The sequence below is a fragment of the Mirounga leonina genome, unplaced genomic scaffold, assembly GCF_011800145.1.
Source record: "Mirounga leonina isolate KUSES-001 unplaced genomic scaffold, KU_Mleo_1.0 Mir_165, whole genome shotgun sequence".
NCBI classification, from domain to species: domain Eukaryota; kingdom Metazoa; phylum Chordata; class Mammalia; order Carnivora; family Phocidae; genus Mirounga; species Mirounga leonina.
This window is the reverse complement of record NW_023270415.1, coordinates 47,511,911-47,533,183: the sequence shown is the minus strand read 5'-3', so window position 1 is coordinate 47,533,183 and position 21,273 is coordinate 47,511,911. Positions and strand designations below refer to the sequence as shown.

General features: G+C 42.8%; 1 protein-coding gene across 1 annotated transcript in view; it reads right to left on the bottom strand.

Annotated features, from left to right (window-relative positions):
- Positions 1-21,273, bottom strand: part of GRHL2 (grainyhead like transcription factor 2) — a 156,881-nt gene that overhangs the window by 64,401 nt on the left and 71,207 nt on the right. The window contains exon 7 of the mRNA XM_035011655.1: positions 17,881-17,992. Within this exon, the coding sequence (XP_034867546.1) occupies positions 17,881-17,992 (112 nt within the window). The remainder of the gene's footprint in view (positions 1-17,880; positions 17,993-21,273) is intronic.

Here is a 21,273-nt window from a genome sequence, read left to right as displayed (position 1 = left end):
TCTAAGCTATTCCTATAGGTGGTAAATAGCTCTGCAATTATTTATAACTATGAAAGTTTTCTAAGACTAAACAGCTTATGCACCCTGATGTTGTTTTGTCCACATGCTTTTTGTCCAATGAATAATATGCTAATAGATATATCTCCCATTTCTAAAAACTGTGTTAATGTTTGCTTAAAGGCTTATGACTCATGGGATAGAAACAGAAGCTCAGCAGTCTGGTGTTAAGCCTTCCTTAACTTATTTCCTCAAGAAAGTTTTTCAAACCCAAATTTTGTTAATGTGGATAGCTGCTCAACTAGTAAAAGGAATTGTGATGAGCTGGTGTAATAAGCTTTGTTTCCTAGGGCTGCCATAACAAACTACGACAAACTTGGTAGTTTAAAACAAGGGAAATTTATTCTCTCATAGTTCTGGAGGCCAGACGTTCCAAATCAAGATGTTGGCAGAGCTGGTTCCTTCTGGAGGCTCTGCAGGTTGATAGGCTCCACGCCTCCCTCCTAGCTTCTGGTGGTTGCTGGCAATTCTTAGTGTCCCTTGACCTATAGACCCATCCCTTTTTTCTCTGCCTCTGTCTTCACATGGTCTTCTCTTCTGTGTCTCTGTGTCTGTTCCCCTCTTCTCTCCTCTTCTAAGGATTTGTCATTGGATTTAGGGTTCACCCAAATCCAGGATGATTTCATCTTACGAACCTATCTGTAAAAACCTTTTTCCCAGGGCACCTGGGTGGCTCAGTTGGTTAAGCGACTGCCTTCGGCTCAGGTCATGATCCTGGAGTCCCGGGATCGAGTCCCGCATCGGGCTCCCTGCTCGGCGGGGAGTCTGCTTCTCCCTCTGACCCTCCTCCCTCTCATGGTCTCTGTCTCTCATTCTCTCTCTCGCAAATAAAAAAAAAAACAAAACCTTTTTCCCAAATAAGGTCCTATTTGTAGGTTCTGGGAATTAGGACATGGACAGATCATTTTTGAAGGTCACCATTCAACCTCCTGAACCTGGGATCCCCTTCTATGACTACAAGTCAGGTGATTTGAGTGTATGGCTTTATTCTTGCACAAGAGCCATCACAGCTGAAAAGTAATCACCCCATTCAAAAAAAATCATAAAGCACTTAATTATGAACATATTACATTTTGAATGGACTTTTTCCCCCCTAAAAGATGACAAGGCAACATAAAAACTACATGTTTTGTACCCTGGTTTGTAAATATCTGTAGAATACTAACATCTACTTAGTGAGAATGAGGATAAAAATAGGAAAATGGCTTAGATGTTTCCAAAAACCAGCATGATATGATGGAACAAAATTATTATTGGCTGAAACAGGTTTCTAAAAAAATGTATGCCAATTTAATCTGAGTTTTAAAGGTAGTTCTTATTAATCTTAATAATTCATACACAAGGGGTGCCTGGGTGGCTCAGTCGTTAAGCGTCTGCCTTCGGCTCAGGTCATGATCCCATGATCCCAGGATCCTGGGATCGAGCCCTGCATCGGGCTCCCTGCTCAGTGGGGAGCCTGCTTCTCCCTCTCCCTCTGCCCCTGCTTGTGTTCCCTCTCTCGCTGTGTTTCTCTCTGTGTCAAATAAATAAAATCTTTAAAAAAAAAAATTAAAAAAAAAAATTCATACACAAAAGAACAACCCTAAAGTATACAACTAACTTGAAGCATCCAAAAGAATGAAACCATGAAAGAAGAAATGGGAGTCTATCTAATGAAATAAGAACTAAGTTTATTTCATTGTTAATGTCATATGGCTGGTGACAATCAAACTTTTCAGGGTCCTCTCTAAGGGTATGTGTGTCCTTGGAATGTCAGAGTGAAGTGTATGGGAATGCAAAGCTGTATACATTCTCTAAGGCCTGTTAGGACACTCCCCCCCCCCCCCAAATGTACAGTATTTCTGGATTCCCAAAGCTTATAGGCTTGTATGGATGTTCTATAACAGTGCTTCTTAAATGCTGGGGTGCATCAGAAATCACCTGGAGGGCTTTGGTAAAATGTAGATGTCTGGGCCCACTCCCAGAGATTATGACTCAGTAGGTCTGGGATGTGGCAAAGAACGTGCCATTCTAACAAGCTCCCAGATAGGACTGATGTTGCTGGCCTGGGGTCTACATTTTGGGTAGCACTGTTCTGTCCTCTGGGTGCACCTCATTCGGTCCACATACAATCTTAGAGAAAGTGACATCTGTCATTGAGGTCCTCTATCAATTATCGATGAAATCCGTGTGACACATTGTTCTTTCTCCTCAAAGATTTCCCCTCAGTGGACAATAACCACACATATAGGAGAATCAGGTAGTTACCTACATGGTGAGCCCTGAGTACCACCTGCTCCAAGATGTCTGCTTGTTGTCATGCCTGAAATCCCATCCTGAAACATCCATTCCTTTGGGTAAGGATATTGTCATCTCCTGACATTAAAATGCAAATGCTCTTGGGATAATAATAAGAGTCACAAACCAAGAGCTTACTGAGTGCCAAGCCTGTGCCAAGTCTTTTACCAACATTACCTCATCTCTGTGAGGTAGGTGTTAGCATCCTCGTCCTACAGGGAAGTTAAGTGTCTTGTAGAAAATCACATGGCTGGTAACTGGCCAACCTGTGATTTGAATCTGGGTCTGTCTGATGCTAAAGGTCATACTATTAATCACTGCCTATATTTATCTTGCAAATTAAATAATAAATTGTCACCAGATATGAATACCTTGTAGAGAAAAATCACAGCACATCCTGCATGGCAACTAGCTGGGACAGAAGCACTTGGGGAAGTTCCATGAGGCAGAGACTGCACATTTGGGGACCATTCCTTGACAAAGCAGGGCAGGGTTGGGTGCTGCAGTGGAAAGGAAGCAAAGAAAGCAGCTCCATATCCTGAAGGCACCATGAAGATGGAAAGAAAAGTTCAGAAGTTAGCCCTTCTGAGAAAACAAGAGGTTTGAGGAAGAAAGATGACAAACTACAGTGTCTCAGTGAAGGGCCGCTGAGCATGGGTGAATGAGCAATGCTTTTCACATATGTTTCTGGCAAGTTATGTTCAGCAGAGGAATTATGGGATTCAATCCTATTTTAATTGTTATGGAAAGCATGATGGTGAATCCTTTTGCTGTCTTATTCTTTTATTTTTTGTATATTATCAGTGGTCTGTTAATAGGTTTTTAGACTCAGGCTTTTGTAGGTTGAGTCTTCTTCAAACTGTGTGTGTGTGATTCTGGAATGCTGTCAAAGGAACTCTTAATTCCTTCACCTTAATTAAGCTTCACGTGCTTGGTAAATTATAACTATCCCTTTTAATTATTTTTTGTATATATTGTTGGAGATTAAAAAGAATGGTATAATTAATATAAAAACTGTTGCTCTTCCGAAAGGTATGGATTCTGTCTGGACTAGTGAAATAATGAGCCTGGAATGCTGAAAATGGCTCAGGGCACGATTACCAATTCAGTGAGCTACACCGCAGCCTAAGAAGATGTTGTTTTGTTTTGTTTTTAAAAAGCCAAAGATTTGAGGTAGTTTATATTTGGGGTTGGGACATACAGGGGGTCAATCTATATGGCGGTGCCCAAAGCATACGAAGAAAGGACAGTGGGGGTAGAGACACACCAACCAGAATTTAATTTCTGTCCTCCTCTCAATAAGCCCTGTGACCTTGAATGAGTTACAGAAGCTCTCTGAACCTGCTATTTCCTCATCTACAAAAGAGAGACAATATATGGAGCCCCTGGGTGGTGCAGTCGGTTAAGCGTCTGACTCTTGGTTTCAGCTTGGTCTGTGATCTTGGGGTCATGGGATAGAGCCCCACTTCAGGCTCCAAGCTTAACAAGGAGTCTGCTGGGGTTTTCTCTCTCCCTTTTCTTCCACCCCTCCCCATGCTCGCACTCTCTCACTAAAATAAATAAATCTTTAAAAAAAAAAAGAAGAAGAAGAAGAGAGAGAGAGACAATATCTAAGAACAAACCCGCTAATCCTTTAGTGGGTGAGGGGAACAACACTGGTCCCTACTCCCCCATCCCACTTGTCCTCAAACATCTGCTTCCCTCTGTCTGCAAAGACCAAATAGAACCAGCTCAAATTCAGGAAACGCTCGAGGGTCATTCTAGAAGTATTCGCTCTGACTTAAAATAGGCAGAATAAATAAACCCTAGTCCAAGTAGGTTTTGAGATTTTTTTTGTTTTTTGAAATCAAAGAAGCAGCTTCTTAAAGCCTGGATGACTCATAAGAACTCTAATGAGTCCATTATATTCTTTATCATGCTTTTCCCTAGTCAGAGGTAACCTGGGTTTCCTTAAGTGTGTTGACACTTGAGCTGATTTTTAGAGGCTCTGAATGTATTTCCATCATTTGGTCCTGGCTCCTGAGCAAATAATACGATCAGCCACCAGTTTTTGAGAGTCAAGTGTGTGCTAAATAGGCATACTTCACAAACATCACCTCACACAATTCTGATCAGTAGCTTTTTACGTTATCCTTACTCTGTAGCATAGAAAACAGGCTAACATGTTAAGCACCTCGCCTCCCTGATAATCACTTAGTTTTTCAGCTGCCAAGCCAGGATTGGAACCCAAGAAGTTCTGTCTACATACAAGCAGAGCCCTTTGATTTCTGTGACATACGACCTTTCAAATGAGCACCTTTCCACACATAATCTAGAACAATAATGGCTGAAATTATGAAAACATCATTTGTGACTCATAGAATGTGACCAGTATCAAGTGACTTTGATATTAAAATAAATTAAAATATATTCCTGTTTACTTTTCATGGTTGATTATATTACCTTCACAGACATCATTTAAGAAGGAATCTTTCTTGGAATTCTCCTTTTGAGCAAAACCTAATACTTCATTTGTTTGATTCACCCTTCTGCTTCTAGCAAAGAAATTTATAAACCAATGTTCTAGCTTTCAAGTTGTAGTGACAATAAAACTTACAGTAAGGAAAGCATTTTACTTGTAGCCTATTACTGTGTTCCATCTATGCTAGCATTTTTTATTCTGATTCCTTTTTTTACAAATGCTGGTCTTGATCCGTAAACTTGATTTCAAATTGAGAATAAGTCAGATCCTATGTGTAGACACACAAACATATATGCTTATATAGGACCTATATATGCACTATGGCTTCTGGCTCCAAGTTTAAATAAGCTTGGATGGGCTTAAAATTAAGCTCTTCTCATTAGTCTATGTTATTCAGTGAGATTTAACTTCAGTCTATTTTTAACTCAAACTATTTTGTCTCTTGAAAAATAGTGCCTAGTACTTTCTGACAGTTTGCTGAATGAATGAAGGCGGGATAAGTGCTTTGGTAAATCATTTATTCTTGTATACTGCATGAACTACTCAAGTTTAATTTTGGTTGTTCATTCTTCATCTTCTTACTTGATATACGTAGGTGTGGGGACAAGAAGTTATAGGCACACAGGATTACAAGTTACTGCCCACAGTGGCCAATCCACCATAATCATCTCAGACCTACAAATGGGTCTCCCTCCCTCCAGGACAACAGTCCCCAATATTTTCCCAGCCCAGATGATATCTCCAGACATTGTAACTTCCCAGTTAAACCAACTCTGACTTATAAAAGAGAACTGAACTCATTCTCAGATGATGGTACTTTATCATTAGTAAGAAACTTGAGAATTGCCATTCTATTGGCAGATACTCTATACTTCTATTGGAAGATATTCCAGTCTCTCTCAAAGACCCATTCTAGTGCCTAGCAGCCTTCAATGTTAGAAAGAAGTTTCAAATACATACAATTGTACTTTTGAGTTGCGGACTGAAGAAATTCAAATAAAAGAAATGACTTTTTGGCAACTGGTGGTACAGAACACAGACAACATTACAAGAACTGTAAGTCCTCACATGGATTATCTTCCGCTAAATCTGAACCACAAACCCAATCCCTCCAGCTGCTCAAGTTCCACTAAGATTAACCTCCATTTTAAAAAAATTTTAATTCCAGTGTAGTTAACATACAGTGTTTTATTACTTTCATGTGTACAATATAGTGATTGAACAATTCCATATATTACTCAGTGCTCACCAAGATAAGTATACTCTTAATCTCCTTCACCTATTTCACCCATCCCCTCACCCACCTCCCTTCTGGAAAGCATCTGTTCATTATAGCTAAGAGTCTGTTTTTTGGTTTCTCACTTTTTTTCTCCATTTGTTTTGTTTCTTAAATTCCACATATGAGTGAAATCATATAGTATTTGTCTTTCTCTGACTGACTTATTTTTGCTTAACATTACTCTCTCTAGATCCATCCAATGTTGCTGCAAATGGGAAGATTTCATTCTTATTTATGGCTAAATAATATTCATATATATATATATACACACACACACATATATATATAACACACATACATATACATACACCACATCTTTATCCATTCATCTATCAGTAGACACTTGGGCTGCTTCCATAATTCGGTTGTTGCAAATAATGCTGCAATAAAGACAGGGGTGCATATGTCCTTCTGAATTAGTGCTCTTGTATTCTTTGGGTAAATACCCACTAGTGCGATTACTGGATCATACAGTAGTTCTATTCTTAACTTTTTGAGGAACCTGCATACTGTTTTCCACAGCGGCTACACCAGTTTGCATTCTCTCCAATAGTGCACAAGAGTTCCTTTTTCTCCACATCCTCGCCAACACTTACTGTTTCTTGTAGATTAACCTCCCTTTTCAACCTCCCCAACTGACCCTGGCTGCCCAGTCACACACACTAAACTGGTTACCAGACATAGGAAGGTGAGTCTGTTATGTGTGTGATGGGTGCAGGGTCGGGGGGACCGCATGAGCAATTCTAGTTCATTACATGAATGATTTCTGCATTAACTGCTACTTGAATTACTCATGCTGCTATTCCTGTTTCCTTATTTTCCACCAGTTATTGGAGGATTTAGATATCATTTTGAAACTGAAATTCCAATTCTCTTAAATATATTTCTTCAAGATGAATTTGCCCTTCGAAGGAGGGAAGCTGTTGCTTCTGTTACTGTTTTCCGTTGTAATGTGGACCACAGCATCCGGGGACTACAGTCAGGGTTCAACAGGATCAGAAGCCACCTAAGCAAAGCTGCGTAACTGCTCTGAGCTGGTTTTCCTATCTGCAAAATGGAGAGAATATGAGCACCTGCGTCACAGGATCAGTGAACAATGACGAGACCCCTCATTTCTTTAGCGCCCCCTCATTTCAGTACTTGCCTTTTCAAGAGCATGAAAACTAGTGGCAGCTCCAGATTCCTGGAGCCTGTTCAAAGACTTTCCTTCAGATTAGCTTCACCTTATTTTGGTTTCTCCAACCTCAAAGAGCTTAATTTAATTTTGGAAAAACTCTCTCTTGGCAAGTTTTCGGTTGTGTAAACAAAGAAGGAAAACTTTACATTTGCCCAATTTCACACTTGGGGCTACTGCAAAGACGTAAATTTGTTTATGTTGAAGTATGCAGCAAGAGAGAGGCTTCTAGTAAACGCTAACGGAAGGCTGACAATACCAGCTCTGTAGTTTTGTTTGGTATATAGATGAGCCTCATGAAACTATCAGAGTGTATCTCCAGCTATTTTTTCTTATAATTTTTAAGCCAATCAAATAATGCTAAAAACACGAGACTATCAGGTTACTTGCAGTCTCATTAAAAGCATCTCTGAAGAAAATAATTAGGCCCCAAACGAAAGACATGAAATCAAATCAAAGCACAGATTACATGTTTGACAAGAAAGCATGGTCTTCCATAGCTAAAGATACAGAAAAGGTCCCACCAAGTAAGGGAAAGACAGTAGAGTGTGCAGTAAAGGGGGGGGGGGGGTGGAGAGTAAAACAGGAAATAAAGCATTTTACAGTATTAAGTAGAGGGTCGACTAAGATTCTCAGAGGGGTCTCTAAGCATCCATTCCATGCCTTAATCCTTTCTGTAACATTTCTTCTGGTTAACTACTCAGGGCTTTAAAATTGTCAGCAGTAAGGAAATCATTTGCAGGGAAAGGTTTAGTAAACAGCAATGTCTTGGAACCAGGTAAACACACTTCCTAGAAGCAGTGAAGAAAAATGATTGAGGGCTACCACATTCCTTATAATTTTTAATTTCCAAATCTAGCTACTTTTTTTTTTTAAGTTTGCTTTGAAACAATTTCCTATTTGTTTGCTTCAGGAAACAGTAATAATTTCTAGTTAAGTTAAAAATGGGACATTTTCCCCCGGCTTTATTAGTGTATGTATTCTGTTTTTATGTTAGCAATTAGTCTTAGTTATTAAACTAGTTTCATCAAAATGGCTGTAGTGTAATAAATATTTAAAATCTAAGAAATTAAGGTACCAAATGCACAGTTAGCCTCCTGACATCAGAAAAAATACTACCAAAAATTATTCTTTCAGCATGGAAGAGGAGAAAGTGCAAGCCCAGCCTGATTTCTCCGGTAACGAGACCTGTGCCTGCTTATCATAACTGTTATTACCTACACACAAAACATACACGGCATTTGTTCATTGACTGGTCGACACTGTTGAGAATCTAAGCTATGTCAGGCTCTGTACCAGGTGCTGGGGGTATATACAAAGGTTAAAAAAATTCTCTCCCCACTCAAGAAGTTCAGCACCTAGTGGGATGGACAGAATGTACACTGATGAACCAAGTGAAACATAGTGAAATGCTATTGACTAGATACAAACCAAAACCCATAGTGGAAGCAGCTGACTCTGCCTGAAAGATGAAGAAGATCCCATCCAAGTGGGGACAGAGAAACCAGGTCTTAAGGGGTAAAATGTCTGCCAGGTCAAGGAGAGAGGGAGGGACATTCTAGGCAAGGAGAGCCATAGAAAGGAACAAAGAAGAGGTTGCAAGTAACTAGGAAAACTAGTGAGGGGCAAAAAAGGACCTGTAGACTTGGCATTAAGAAACTTTAATAAGGGACACCTGGGTGGCTCAGTCAGTTAAGCGTCTGCCTGGGGTTCAGGTCATGGTCGCATGTCAGGCTCCTTGCTCAGCAGGGAGCCTGCTTCTCCCTCTGCCTGCCACTCCCCCTGCTTGGGCTCTCTCTCTCTCTCAAATAAATAAATAAATAAAATCTTTAAAAAATTTTTTAAATAAAAGGCTGTACTGGATGGAGAGACATTAGGAGTACAGGATGTGGGCTAGTGGATACCTTTTTTAAGAAACATAGAGTGGAAGGAAAGAGGAAGACCCAGCTAATAATTTAAAAGGGAGTCTCCAAGAATCAGGGCCTGGACATGGGCAGTTTGTGAACTCTGGCTCTGTTCTGGACCCTTTGCTGGTGGGAAGGTGAGGGGTACCCCTGGGTCACACTAAGCACACATGCGGAGCAGGAAGTGCTTCTCCCCAGAGCTGTTTTCCCCAACAGAATGAGCTTCTAGGACTCATACTGAAACATACAATGCAATAAATGAAAACCCACAGTGGCTCAGTGGTTACTGAAAATCAGTATGTTCTGTCTGAACTAAGAATAAACTTTAAAGTTTTTTATAATGCATTTTAAAGCATTTTATAATGTTTTAAAACATATAACCTTAATTAGCCTCCTACACTTTTATCACATAAATGTTTTTCTAACGAAAGTTGAAGATGAAAGGAATTTTCAGTCACTGTGGCTACGGCACTTCGCTCAAAGCAGAAGGTGCCCCACATTTGTCTAGAGCGGAGGAGAGGAGGACCCCTGTTGGGTAGTGCTGGTCCACCCACACCTCCTCCCTCCTGTGGAGGAAGCAGGGCTCAAGGCCGCCCTTCCAACTCAGCTCTGACTCATGGCCCTGACTGCAGCAGCCCTGTGATTTCATTCTTAACGTTAGGGGCTCTCGAGAGGTTTTGTTTTTTTGTTTTGTTTTGTTTTGTTTTTTAAGATTTTTATTTATTTATTTGATAGGGAGAGAAGGAACACAAGCAGGGGGAGTGGGAGAGGGAGAAGCAGGCTTCCCACTGAGCAGGGAGCCCGATGCGGGGCTTGATCCCAGGACCCTGGGATCATGACCTGAGCCGAAGGCAGACACTAAACGACTGAGCCACCCAGGCGCCCCTCGAGAGGTTTTGTTTTATTCTGAGTCAAATTTACTTTTCATATCTATTCAGAAGTGTGAAAATCATCCAGGATCAAAATTCGAAATTCCACTTAATTGCGTTATCTTTAAAGGAAGGAAGACCCACATCTTCCTGACTGCAGGGAGAGAGCAGGTTCATTTGACTCTGCAGTAGAGCCTTCCACAGAACAAAACTAAAGGGCAGGTGGGACAGCCTAGCCAAGAGAAAGACAAGCTGTAGGGCACTCTTGTCTCCTAGGCCTCGACCGTGCACAGATGACCTGGCTACGTGACTCACCCGACCCTCAGAGAGGCAGCAGCTGTCTCCCACCCACCACCCAAATCTTCACCCTCCCACGTTTCTGCACAGCGCTGGGTGGCCCAGCCCAGGGTTGGTGATAAAACCTGCAAGAAAGCACCCTTGTAGGGCACATCTGAAGCCAGCCTCCTCTAGAAAACTCAAAGAGAGGGGAAAAAATAAATCATGTTACTTAATTTTAATCACAATTCCTATCTGAAAGTGGAATATGATTCCAGACTGAAGAGAGCTCCCAGGCCTGGACTTCACAGCAAAATTCCGTGCTGGAGAGTCTTCTGAAAGGTCTTGAGAACTAAACTTCAAGAAATGTTTCCATTTCGTTGGAACTAAAGTTTTCAAGAAAAGCTTTACCTTAACATAAAACTGGTATTTAAAAATTGGCTCTAAAGAAAGAGATTTGCATGAGGGCACAGATGAAAATCCGATAATCACATGCTAATAATCAAAGATGAACTATAATTGCCTGCTAATTACCATGGAAAACTACAGGATTAATAGTAACAACATAACTGACACATCCCACATACAGGGAAAGATTACTGCAAATCAAAACTGAAGACAGAGACGGAATCAAGAGCAAATAGTCGGTTTCACAGTTAACTACAAATTTATATCGATAATGGTTCACTGGATGTGACTGTAAAGTAAGGAGGCTTATTTTGATGTTGCTTGTGGTATCAGCGTCATTACATTACAATCCACGCCACCCACTGCGAAAAGACAAAAACCACACGGTTCTTATTTTGGAACATCTGCACTGTAAGGTAGTAAAGTAAGTCTTAATTCTGTTCAGAAGAGAGAAATTACATGTGAATGTGCTTCATTTTATCTATCGTAGCTTCTGGCTCTCATTCTATAAAGTTAATTTTAGTTGTTGAACCTCTTCTAACTTTCCTTCCCTCCTTGAAAGGAAACAAAGAGAAAAATGTGCCTTCCCCAGAGAGTGGTTTTGGAATTATCCACTGCTTGAGGAAGCTTGATATGTAGTCCAGTTCATTTTGTCATTTGTGGTTCATTTGAAATATGTTGTTACATGGCTCACACTGTGCAAAACTGGATAACCCCATGGTGCAGACGAGTCGAGGGTAAGTCCCACCTACTCTGTGTACAGATGGTGCCTCAACGTCATCATGCCCCTGGCTGAACACAGCCCCTGGCCAACCTGCCGTTCCTGGCCATGTCCCTCCTCCTGACACCCCTACCTAGGAGCAGGGCACCCATTTAGTTAGCAAGGCCGCACTTTTCTTCTGTGATCCTTTACTTCTCCTTTATCTCCAAAGCCAGGCATCACAAAGGATCTATCAGTTCTAGAATTTGTCTCTTGTTCCTGGGATACCTCTGTATCCCCCGCTTACAATGCACTCCTCTGGGTGCACTCCATCGTTCACCTGGCTCCGACTGGTCTTCCCATTGCCCGTCTCTCCCTCTCTTCACCTCCATGCTGGCCTGGAATCACCTCTCTGCAGTACAGATATCATCCCACACCAACAGTGCTGCCAAAAACCTCAATGGTTATCCAAAGCCTCTGAATTCAAGTCCTGAAACTCATTACAGAAAAATGTCATTTCATTACAGTATCTATTTGCTTGTTATTTCTGCACACTCCCCTCCATCTGTCCTTATCAGCAATCTGGGAAGACGGATGTACAAATGGAATACACCCGCTTGGATGAATGACAACACAAAGGTACAATTTTTATTATCCCTCTCTTACATACTCTTGGATTTCTAAAATCCACTCGGTTCAACAATAGAAAAACATGGATTAACTAAAAACAATGCATGCATGCTACAGCTCAATATAAAAAAGTACACACACAGACATTTGAATAGCTCCCCAATAAAACTATACAACAAGACTTTATGGAGCCAAGATAGTGTTAAAGCAGCCAAGGGAGAAAACCCCTGAGCTTAATGACCCTCAACACCTGTGATGTGGCCGTGGTGATGCTCCTCTGTGAAGATCCTGAGGCAGCACTTCGCAAGCTTTCCGCCTGCAGGGCAGGTTTGCTGCCGGGACACGGGTAGCCCGAGTCAATGGCCCTCTACTGCCTATAGCCTTCCAGGGCCTGGACCCCACATACCCCGCTAGGCTTGACTAGCCTCCATAGGAGACCTGGAGTTTCAGCCGGTACCAAAGGAGGCCTGGAGTTTCACCCTACGATTCCCCTTTATTTATTTATTTTTTAAAGGTTTGTTTATTTATTTTAGAGAGAGAAAAAGAGCACAAGCGGGAGGGGCAGAGGAAGAGGGAGATAGAATCTCCAGCAGACTCCATGCTCACATGGAGCCCAATGCAGGGCTCGATCTCACAACACAGAAATCACAACCTGAGCCGAAACCAAGAGTCAGACACTTAACCGACTGAACCACCCAGGCGCCCCTACGATTCCTCTTTAAAAAGCAAGCCCTTCTACAGCTACTAAACCCTTCTTTCTTAGCCCCTCAACCTCATTTACTCAGGACTTCCTTCCTTCGTCTTACTGTCCGTACTAGTTCAATCGAGGAACACTCTCACCAGTACCTATGACAGTTTCCACCCCCTGCCATTTAGGCTAACAATTTCATCAGGCTTGATAAAATTTATCTGCCAATCTCATTTTGGTTCTTCTGCCTTGGTTCCTATATGAGCATGTGCTGTTTCCTTAGCTTGCAGCACCCTCCCCCACCTCGTTGACCTCACGCACTCTTGTCGTCCTTTCAGAAGGGTCTCAGAAACACCTCTCAGGGAAGTGCTCCTCCAAGACGCCACTCACCGTGTGACATCTTAGCCACTCATCGTCTTGCCTCCAGATTCGAGCAGCTTAAGGACAGGGGCTCTGTCCTAATTACCTCTGAATCACTAGTCCCTAATGAAGGGTCTGGCCTATTTGCTGAATGAATATGGAGTAATTATGCCTTTCTGCAAGGCATGGGAACTAACATGGGACCAGCACTAACTCCGTGTCCTTAAAAAGGGACGTCCACAATCAGGGACGAGCAAACAACAGAAACAATCTAAGTGGCTCTGCCATAGAGGAGGTCTGAGGTCTAATTGGCGCAGGAATGCTCCTTGGGCTGCAGAATGTAAACTCATTTATGACCTGGCGTAATTGTTGTTCTTCAACGAGCTCACAAGAAAGAACTTGTGAGGCTTGGAGAACTCCGCTCGTGTGCTCTGAAAAAGCAGCAGGGGCCACTAGGGCCAAGGTCTGTTTGTTTTACTTTTATCAAGTAAGAACTAATTGCTAATGTTTCCTTCCCCCCTCCCCCCAAACAAAATAGTTTAAGGCCTAATGTACAAGAACCACATGGCTGAACTGGCTTTCAGAAATGTCAGAACTAGCAGCAGCCAAGAGTCCCACCCCCCCAGATTGCAAAACGTTCTCAATGTCTGGAAAGGAAAGCACAGTGGGGAGAGGCAGTACATCAGCACAAGGTCAGGTCATGGATGTCTGCAGTCACTCTACAAGTCATCAGGGCCTAGTGGGGCCAAGACCTACCTAGGGGTTGCCATACAAAGAGGATGTACTGTGGAGCGAGGACAGAGAATAATAAAAAACAAGGAGTGCAAACTCAGGCATTCCTGGGTTTCCATCCCACCGACACCCCTTACCAGGTACATGACCTTGGGTAGAATTCTTTACCGTTCACCACCTCAGTTTTTAAACAACAAAATGAGTTGTTTTGAGGACGAAGGACAAAATGTTTATATATGATATATAGAAAGAGCCTAGTACACAGAAGACAAGGAATACATGGGTATTATTAAGATACAGTTCATTCCCTCCAGTGGCCTGCCTTCTGTCAGTATAAGAGTTTTATCCACACGTTTCTTCATTCATTCGGTCACTCATTCATTTAGGAAATATTTATTGACAGCTCACTATGTCTCAGGCCCTGTGCTAAACCAGACAAGGGTCTGCCCTCATGGGCTTTACCTTCTAGTTGGGCACAATGAGAAATAGAAATATATATACATAAGTAACATGTAGGGTAGTGATAAACGCTCTGCAATACAATAAAGGTAAAAGGGCTGGAGAGTGATGAGGGTGCGCCGTTTAGGTAAGGTGACAGGGAAGGTCTCTGATAAGGTGACAAGCAAAGACCTGCAAAAAGTGAGGGAACAAACCATGTAATGTGCGAGGATCTGCCCAAGGAGAGCCGTGCTTGGTGTGATGCAAGCACAGCCTCACGTGAACTCCAATCAGGATACAAGGAACCTGGGAGCCAAGGCTCCACGGGCTCTGAGGAGCAGCCTGCTTCTCTGCACCCTAGGCCCTCGGGCTCCCACTCTCCTTTGCACAGACCCACAGAAAGGACTCCTTCAGGGACAGTGAGGGTCCTCTCCCCATTTGGCAACCACCAGCACTACTGGTTGGTAGGAGCTCCTCAGAGGATCAGAAGTATGTGGGAGATGAGGAGCAGCCTTGAAGAGCACCCAACATTCTAATCCAAGTGAGATAAATGTATGGCAGGAAAGATGTAGAATGTTCGCCAGCCATCATTACAGGGTACAAGAGACAACAGAGCAATCCTTGACCATGAATGCTGAGGGGATGCAGAATAAGGAAAGATACGAAGAGAGGTGAAAGCTCCACTGGGCTTTGCTTGGAGTGGAGGTAGAGAGGCAGGGAGCTAGAGAAGGGCTGGTTATCCCAGGAACCCTGAAAAAATGAGAAGAAAGAATATGCACACCTCTACAGACAAAACTGTGTTGTTAAGAACTTGAGGAGCTGGAGGAGCCACTAAGTCCACCCACAGACTCCGAAGACCACAGGTTATGAATCTCTGCTTTAGTGAAAGGGGCCCTATCTCAGTCTTTAACTTCAGCTTCAAGGTCACTACCTAGAGGGCCCAGTTGAACTTGGTGACCATAGTGACTGGTGGAGATTTGGAAACTGCAACCATGAGCCCTGACTGTAACCTCCAGCTTCATGGAAGTTAAGAAAGGTAATGTATTTTAAAACGTTGGATTCTTCCTTTTTTTCTTTAGGCTACTAGAAGGTTCTCGACCCACACTGGCAACTACATGGCACATGCACCCTTCAACCTCCCTCCACTGTCAGCAGGCATTGCTAACCCCCTGGTGGAAGCAAGGTGGAGGCTTCATCAACGTCCTCAGCACCGCACTCCAAAGCTACCTGCTGACGGTGCAAACAGATGTACACACCATCCCAGCATCAGCTCCCTCTTTATTTTGGAGATGGCATTAACCATCCACCGGCAGAGGAACACATGGTTTGATTTTTTTGTAAGTCTAGTAAAGGAATGAAGTCTATAAGATTTTTGCATATTTCCTCATCCTCTGTGAGTAGCTGTCAGGTTGAGGTTGTGGTTAGAAAAATCAATTTGTCCTTTGAAGCTAAGGGACTGATTTAATACTCCTTGGGTCTGGGTTCAGAGCAGGCAGCCCAAGGAGCCACAAAGCTTCTCAGTAACTAAATCTCAAAGATAAATCATGTGTGTGCATATGTGTGCAAATGCATGTGTAAAGGGTTATAGGGAAAGTCTGAAGGCAGGCAAGAGGCGATCAAGAAGAGAGATAAGAAGTGAAGTCCTGTGAGAGCTGAGAAATCATTCTGGTCTAAGAAAAGTAAAACTTATAACAAGTAAGTAAGCCAGTAAAATGCTTTTATTATTTGCCTTATTTGGACCTAGTGCATATTTCTATTTAATTGCTCCTCTGATTTTCTTGGGTAATAATTATAAGGCTAACTTTTCAAATAAAATAAAATTGTTCCTCTGCTCTATGCAGATTGGCTACAAAGCAGGTTAAGGCAAGTATCCCCAACCCCTTGTCCTAGTCAACTGATCTTGTAGTTTCTGTGTATGAGCTGGGTGAAGAAGATTGTCTTATCCTAGCTCTTGCACTGATTATCTGAGGATAAGTCACTTGGAAAAGTGGGTCAGTGAGCCTCACTGGGCCTCAGTTTCCTGGTTTATTAGATAAATATGTTTGACTAGTTAATAGGAGGTGTGTGTGTGTGTGTGTGTGTGTGCGTGCATTGGGGCAAGGAGAGGTGTAACCATCTTGCAGGATAAACCAACAATTAGTTTCAATATGTTCTATGGTGAGTCTCTCACCCTAACGTAATAACTAACCTCTCTGCCATTGGTCAAGGGACCTTGGCAAGGGTGAGATGGAAGGTCTAAAAAAAAACAATCATCGCAGTGTGTACGAAATCAAAGCAATGGCTCAGTAATACCGTGTAAGGGCTCAGGTATCAGAATGCCTTCTGATACCCAACATGATGGAGACCTTTACTTTGCCTACACTCACTGGGACTGCAGCCTCTTGGTCTGCAAAATGAGGTAAGAAAGCCCACAGATGAGAAATTACTTATTTCTTAAAAAAACAGCATAGAAAGTGTTAAAATTACTGAGAAACACATATTACTCTCAGGGTTTTTAAGTAATCTCTAGAAATTTTAAGATTCAATCCCTGACTTCCCAGAGGTTGATTCCTGCAAACCGCATTTGCGAGGATCATGTACCCAATGGCTTCAGGGTAAATTTGGCCCTTGGGAAGCACTGGTGGGAGTGTGGGGCACAGGGAGAAGACCGGGCATTCCTTCTCCTCCTCCCTCTTGGCATTCTTTGAGAGGTGTGTCTGGCAGTGACTCCTCTGTGGTTCTTCCTCCTCTTGCAAATCTGCTCTGTCTGTGGTCCCAGCTCCTGCTGAGGCAGCCCCCACTATGGTTCAAGCTCTTGCTGGGTGGCTTCCCCAACACCCACAACCTCCTCTCTTTGATCCTCCAGGCCTACAGCTAATAGCAGCAGACTCCTGCTATTGCTCATCTCTGGACTGCCTCACGGTGCCTTCAGCCCTCCCAATCTTTGCAACAAATTCCCTCCATGGGACCACTTGGCATGGGCACTACCTTCCTGGCCAAACCCTGAGTCCCACCCAGGGGACTACTGGTCTCCAGAGAACAGACCTGGTGTTTAAGAATATACAGAGTCCAGAAAATGGACTTGCTGGGGCCGTTCTGCCTCTACTGCTGGAGAAGATCTCTCAAAGGTTTCATTTGCCAGACCACCTAGTTCTAGCAGCAACAGGCGTGTGTTGGAGCTGAAGGGACACTATATGGAGAATCAGAGAACCAGAACCCACTTTCCAGTCATATGACTTTCACTAGTACCTTAGAGATAAATGATCCTGAGGTTACTCATGCCATGGGGGTAAGAGTTCATCTGGTCTGCTGGACTGGCCACTAGGCCCAAACACAGGAGGGCATGGAAACGTATTTTAGAAACTGACATAGTCCTTGCAAATCCAAATGTACCACTATTATTATACGAGTCACAGCTGGCTTCCATAGAACAAACAGTGCTTTGCACTCAGCTTGGCCTGATTTTGCTGTTTCCACCTAATTTGTACTAAATGTACTAACAAAGGAAAAGTGCCCAGACTAGTGCCTGGCACTTCTCCCCAAGAGCTATGTGGGTCCCAGCTGTGAGTTGTGTGCTGGGCTCTCCTTGGCATCATGACAACATGTCAGTTTACCTAAGACAGCACAGGGAGGTCAAGGTCAACTTACCAATGTCAAGGACCCTCTGCTTTGCCGTATGCTGCCGGGAGTGCCAGTACTTCCAGTATTTCAGCTGTTCATCTCGGTTTTTGTCTTCACTGAAGACCACCATTACCACGCTCTGCAGAGGGGAGAACCATGCATCTTACTTTCTGTTGGGCGCCTCGGTTGCTTCCTTCACAGCCTCCACTTCCGGCAGTTCTACCAGAGCTGTGTTTCTATAAGGTTGCTTGACAAAAGCCCAGACAAGCTCAGCTGTACGGTTTTGGTGTAAAAACGGGCCCACTTAAAAAATGCTTGGAGAATGAGAACAGTACACAGAAAAAGAATCCTACATCATTTTTTGTTTTAAGTAGGCTCCACCCCAGCATGGAGCCTAATGCAGGGCTTGAACTCACGACCCTGAGATCAAGACCAAGCTGAGATCAAGACTGAGCTGAGGTTGGACACTTAACCAACTGAGCCACCCAGGCGCTCCCCACATCATTTTTACCATGAGTCATAAACAACCAAATTAACTAAGAGCACGTTTATTGTTTTGTGAGGTGAGTGGGAATACCAAAAAATCTTTTTTTTGTACTGAAAACAAACACATTTTTGAAATTTTGTATTCTTAAATGTAGAATTTGGCACCTTTTGTAAAGAAGCAAGCATCTGTTTCTAGCCTAATTAAGTGCCTCAGGCTGAAATACGGGAGTAATGAGAAATACTAAGGTAATGAGTGAAATACTACAAGATGAGTTCATACTGAGGAACACAGATCTAAGCTACAGATACTTCACAGACCAAAAGAGACAAGGTCAACTATTTTATTTATTTCAACACAATTTGGATGTACTTGCTTGAGAAACTAATTACATCTTGTAGAAATAAGAATCCAAAGCCCGTTTTGGTTCTAAATTATAAAAACCCTCATTAAACTAAATACACATTAAGTGGCTATCGCTTATGAGATGGAGAAGTTACCAACACAAACAAACCCCCAAAATCCCTACAACTGCAGTATCAGGGATACCGGCTCTCCTTCTTATTCCAAAGCTAAAATATTTCTTAGACATTTTCCTACTATTCCAGAATATTTCATTGACTCTCATTCTTTAATAACTTCTTCGTAGCATTTTGCACACTTGAAGTCATTTACTTAATTAGTTTTAATTATTCAGTTGACAGCAATGTCTTCCCATTGACTTCAAACTCAAAGAGGATAAGGACAGAGGCCCCGCTGCCTGACAAACAATAGATACCATATACATGCTTGCAGGTGTACTGTCCATTCAAAATCTGGCTTCTTCCCAAAGTATGTGCGAACATTTGTTACACAAGAAAGCAGATGTCTGTTAGGAAAACTAGTTTAGAAATATGTATCCGTATCATTCGAATTCACAAGCAGCGTGAACCTCCAAGGTATGGAGAAATGACAAGAAGGGGAACCGCTTCTGGGCTCACGGAACTATGAGCTACAAGCTCTTCATTCTTCTCTCCCCCCCTGCCTCAAACTTTGCCACTTACAGTTGCCCCCTTCCCCGTGGTTTCGGTTACCCACATTTGGTCAACCGTAACCTAGAAGCAGATGAGTGCCTTCGGATCTATCATCCAAAGGTCAGTAGTAGCCTAACATTACGGTCACAATGGCCACATCATTCATGTCACTGCATCTCATCACATAGGTATTTTATCATCTCACATCATCATGAGAAGAAGGGTGAGTACAGTACAAGAAGATATTTAGAGCCCGAGGTACCACAGTCACATAATTTTTACGGCAGTGCATTGTTACAACTGTTCTATTTTATGACTGTTGCTGTTCATCTCTTACTGTGCTAATGTATAAGTTAAACTTTATCACAGAGATGTAGGCAGAGGAAAAACCATAGCATTTATATGGCTTGGTACCATCCATGGTTTCAGGCGTCCACTGGGGGGGCCCTAGAATGTATTCCCCACACATAAGGGGGCAGGGACTACTGTATACGTAAAAGTTCACTGCGTGGCCTCCTAGTGTTGACTTCTTTCTGTTCCAAAATAAAAATAACAGATAATTTTTTCTCTAGCCCATGACTCTTAGCCTAAGTAATGGCGTATTCTCAGTCTGTAAGTTTATGTCTTCAGTGAGAAGAAGAAAGGCAGTTTGAAAACGCTACTGTCGAGCTCACGTGCTTCACCTCAGAGTGGAACACCGAGCTCCAAAACCAAGGCGGTAAGTTCCAAGTGTGTCCCTCTTTCCTCCAGATGGCTCGCTCGCCCAGAGCTGAGGAGCAAGAACGATCCCCTCTGAGAGGCATCATTCTAACTCCCCAAGGGTGTTCGACTGAAATCCTTAAGAAAGGATGGCTGTTTTAGCCAAAATGAAACAGAGGAAAGAAAACGTCCGTAAGAAATTGTTTACAGGATTTCAGTGAAGCAAAATTCTTGGAAAAGTCTCCGTACTCAAAACTACTGTCACGGCCTCAGAAGGCAAACCACCCACCATCTTTTCGGGGTGCTGAAATGGTGCTGTTAAGAGGGTGTCTATGAGCTACATGCTTCCTTGTAATTTACAGAACTGTTTTTTAAAAAGTAGGTTTATCCAGAGTCTTCTTACCAGGCACCCACATGTGAGGGTGTAGGGGTGTGAAGTCCGGCATATATATCCAGAGGTGGATCCCAGGCTAAAATGCCTCTGGCTTTTAGCCCTCCATGTGACTCAACACAGTGTACCTTGGGGGTTAAGAGAATAAATCCAGGAATCTGACTGCCTGGGCTATATCCTGGTTCCTTCACATTTTAGCTGTGTAACCTCGACCAGTTACCAGCCTCTAAAAGGCCAAGTTTCCTCTTCTGTAATAGTATAAAAATAGTGCCTATTTCATAGGCAGTTTCAGTTTCAAATGAATTGCTAGATATATGGCACTTAACATAGTGCCTGGCACATGGAAGATATACCAATAAATATTACTTGTTATTTTGTGGCTCTTGTTGTTATTATTATGGCATCTCTCTGCCATTATTGCTGTTGTTACTATTATGGTTATTATTATTATATCCCTCCACCATTAAGATGAGGAGGAGGGGGTAGAGGAGGAGGAGGAAAGCATCCTTCCACCACAGCCTTGACCACAGGGTAGGAACACACCAATTCCCCCTGGCAGGCACACAACAAACCAGGCACCTTTCCACCTGCAACGGGCTCAGCCCTGGGTGGGACGTGAGCTCCACATCTTCCTCTCACTCTCAACTGCCCTGCCTCCTACAGCTCTGATCTGGGACAGGGACAGGCTTGGAGGGAGGAAGAATTGCTGGACTGAGAAATGAGCAGCAATCCTTCCTTATCTTTCTCACTGAAACAAAGCCAGAAAACCCAGCTGTCTCAGAGATCACCACTGAAATTGCTTTACCTAAAGCTAGTAACAGACAAGCTGGCCA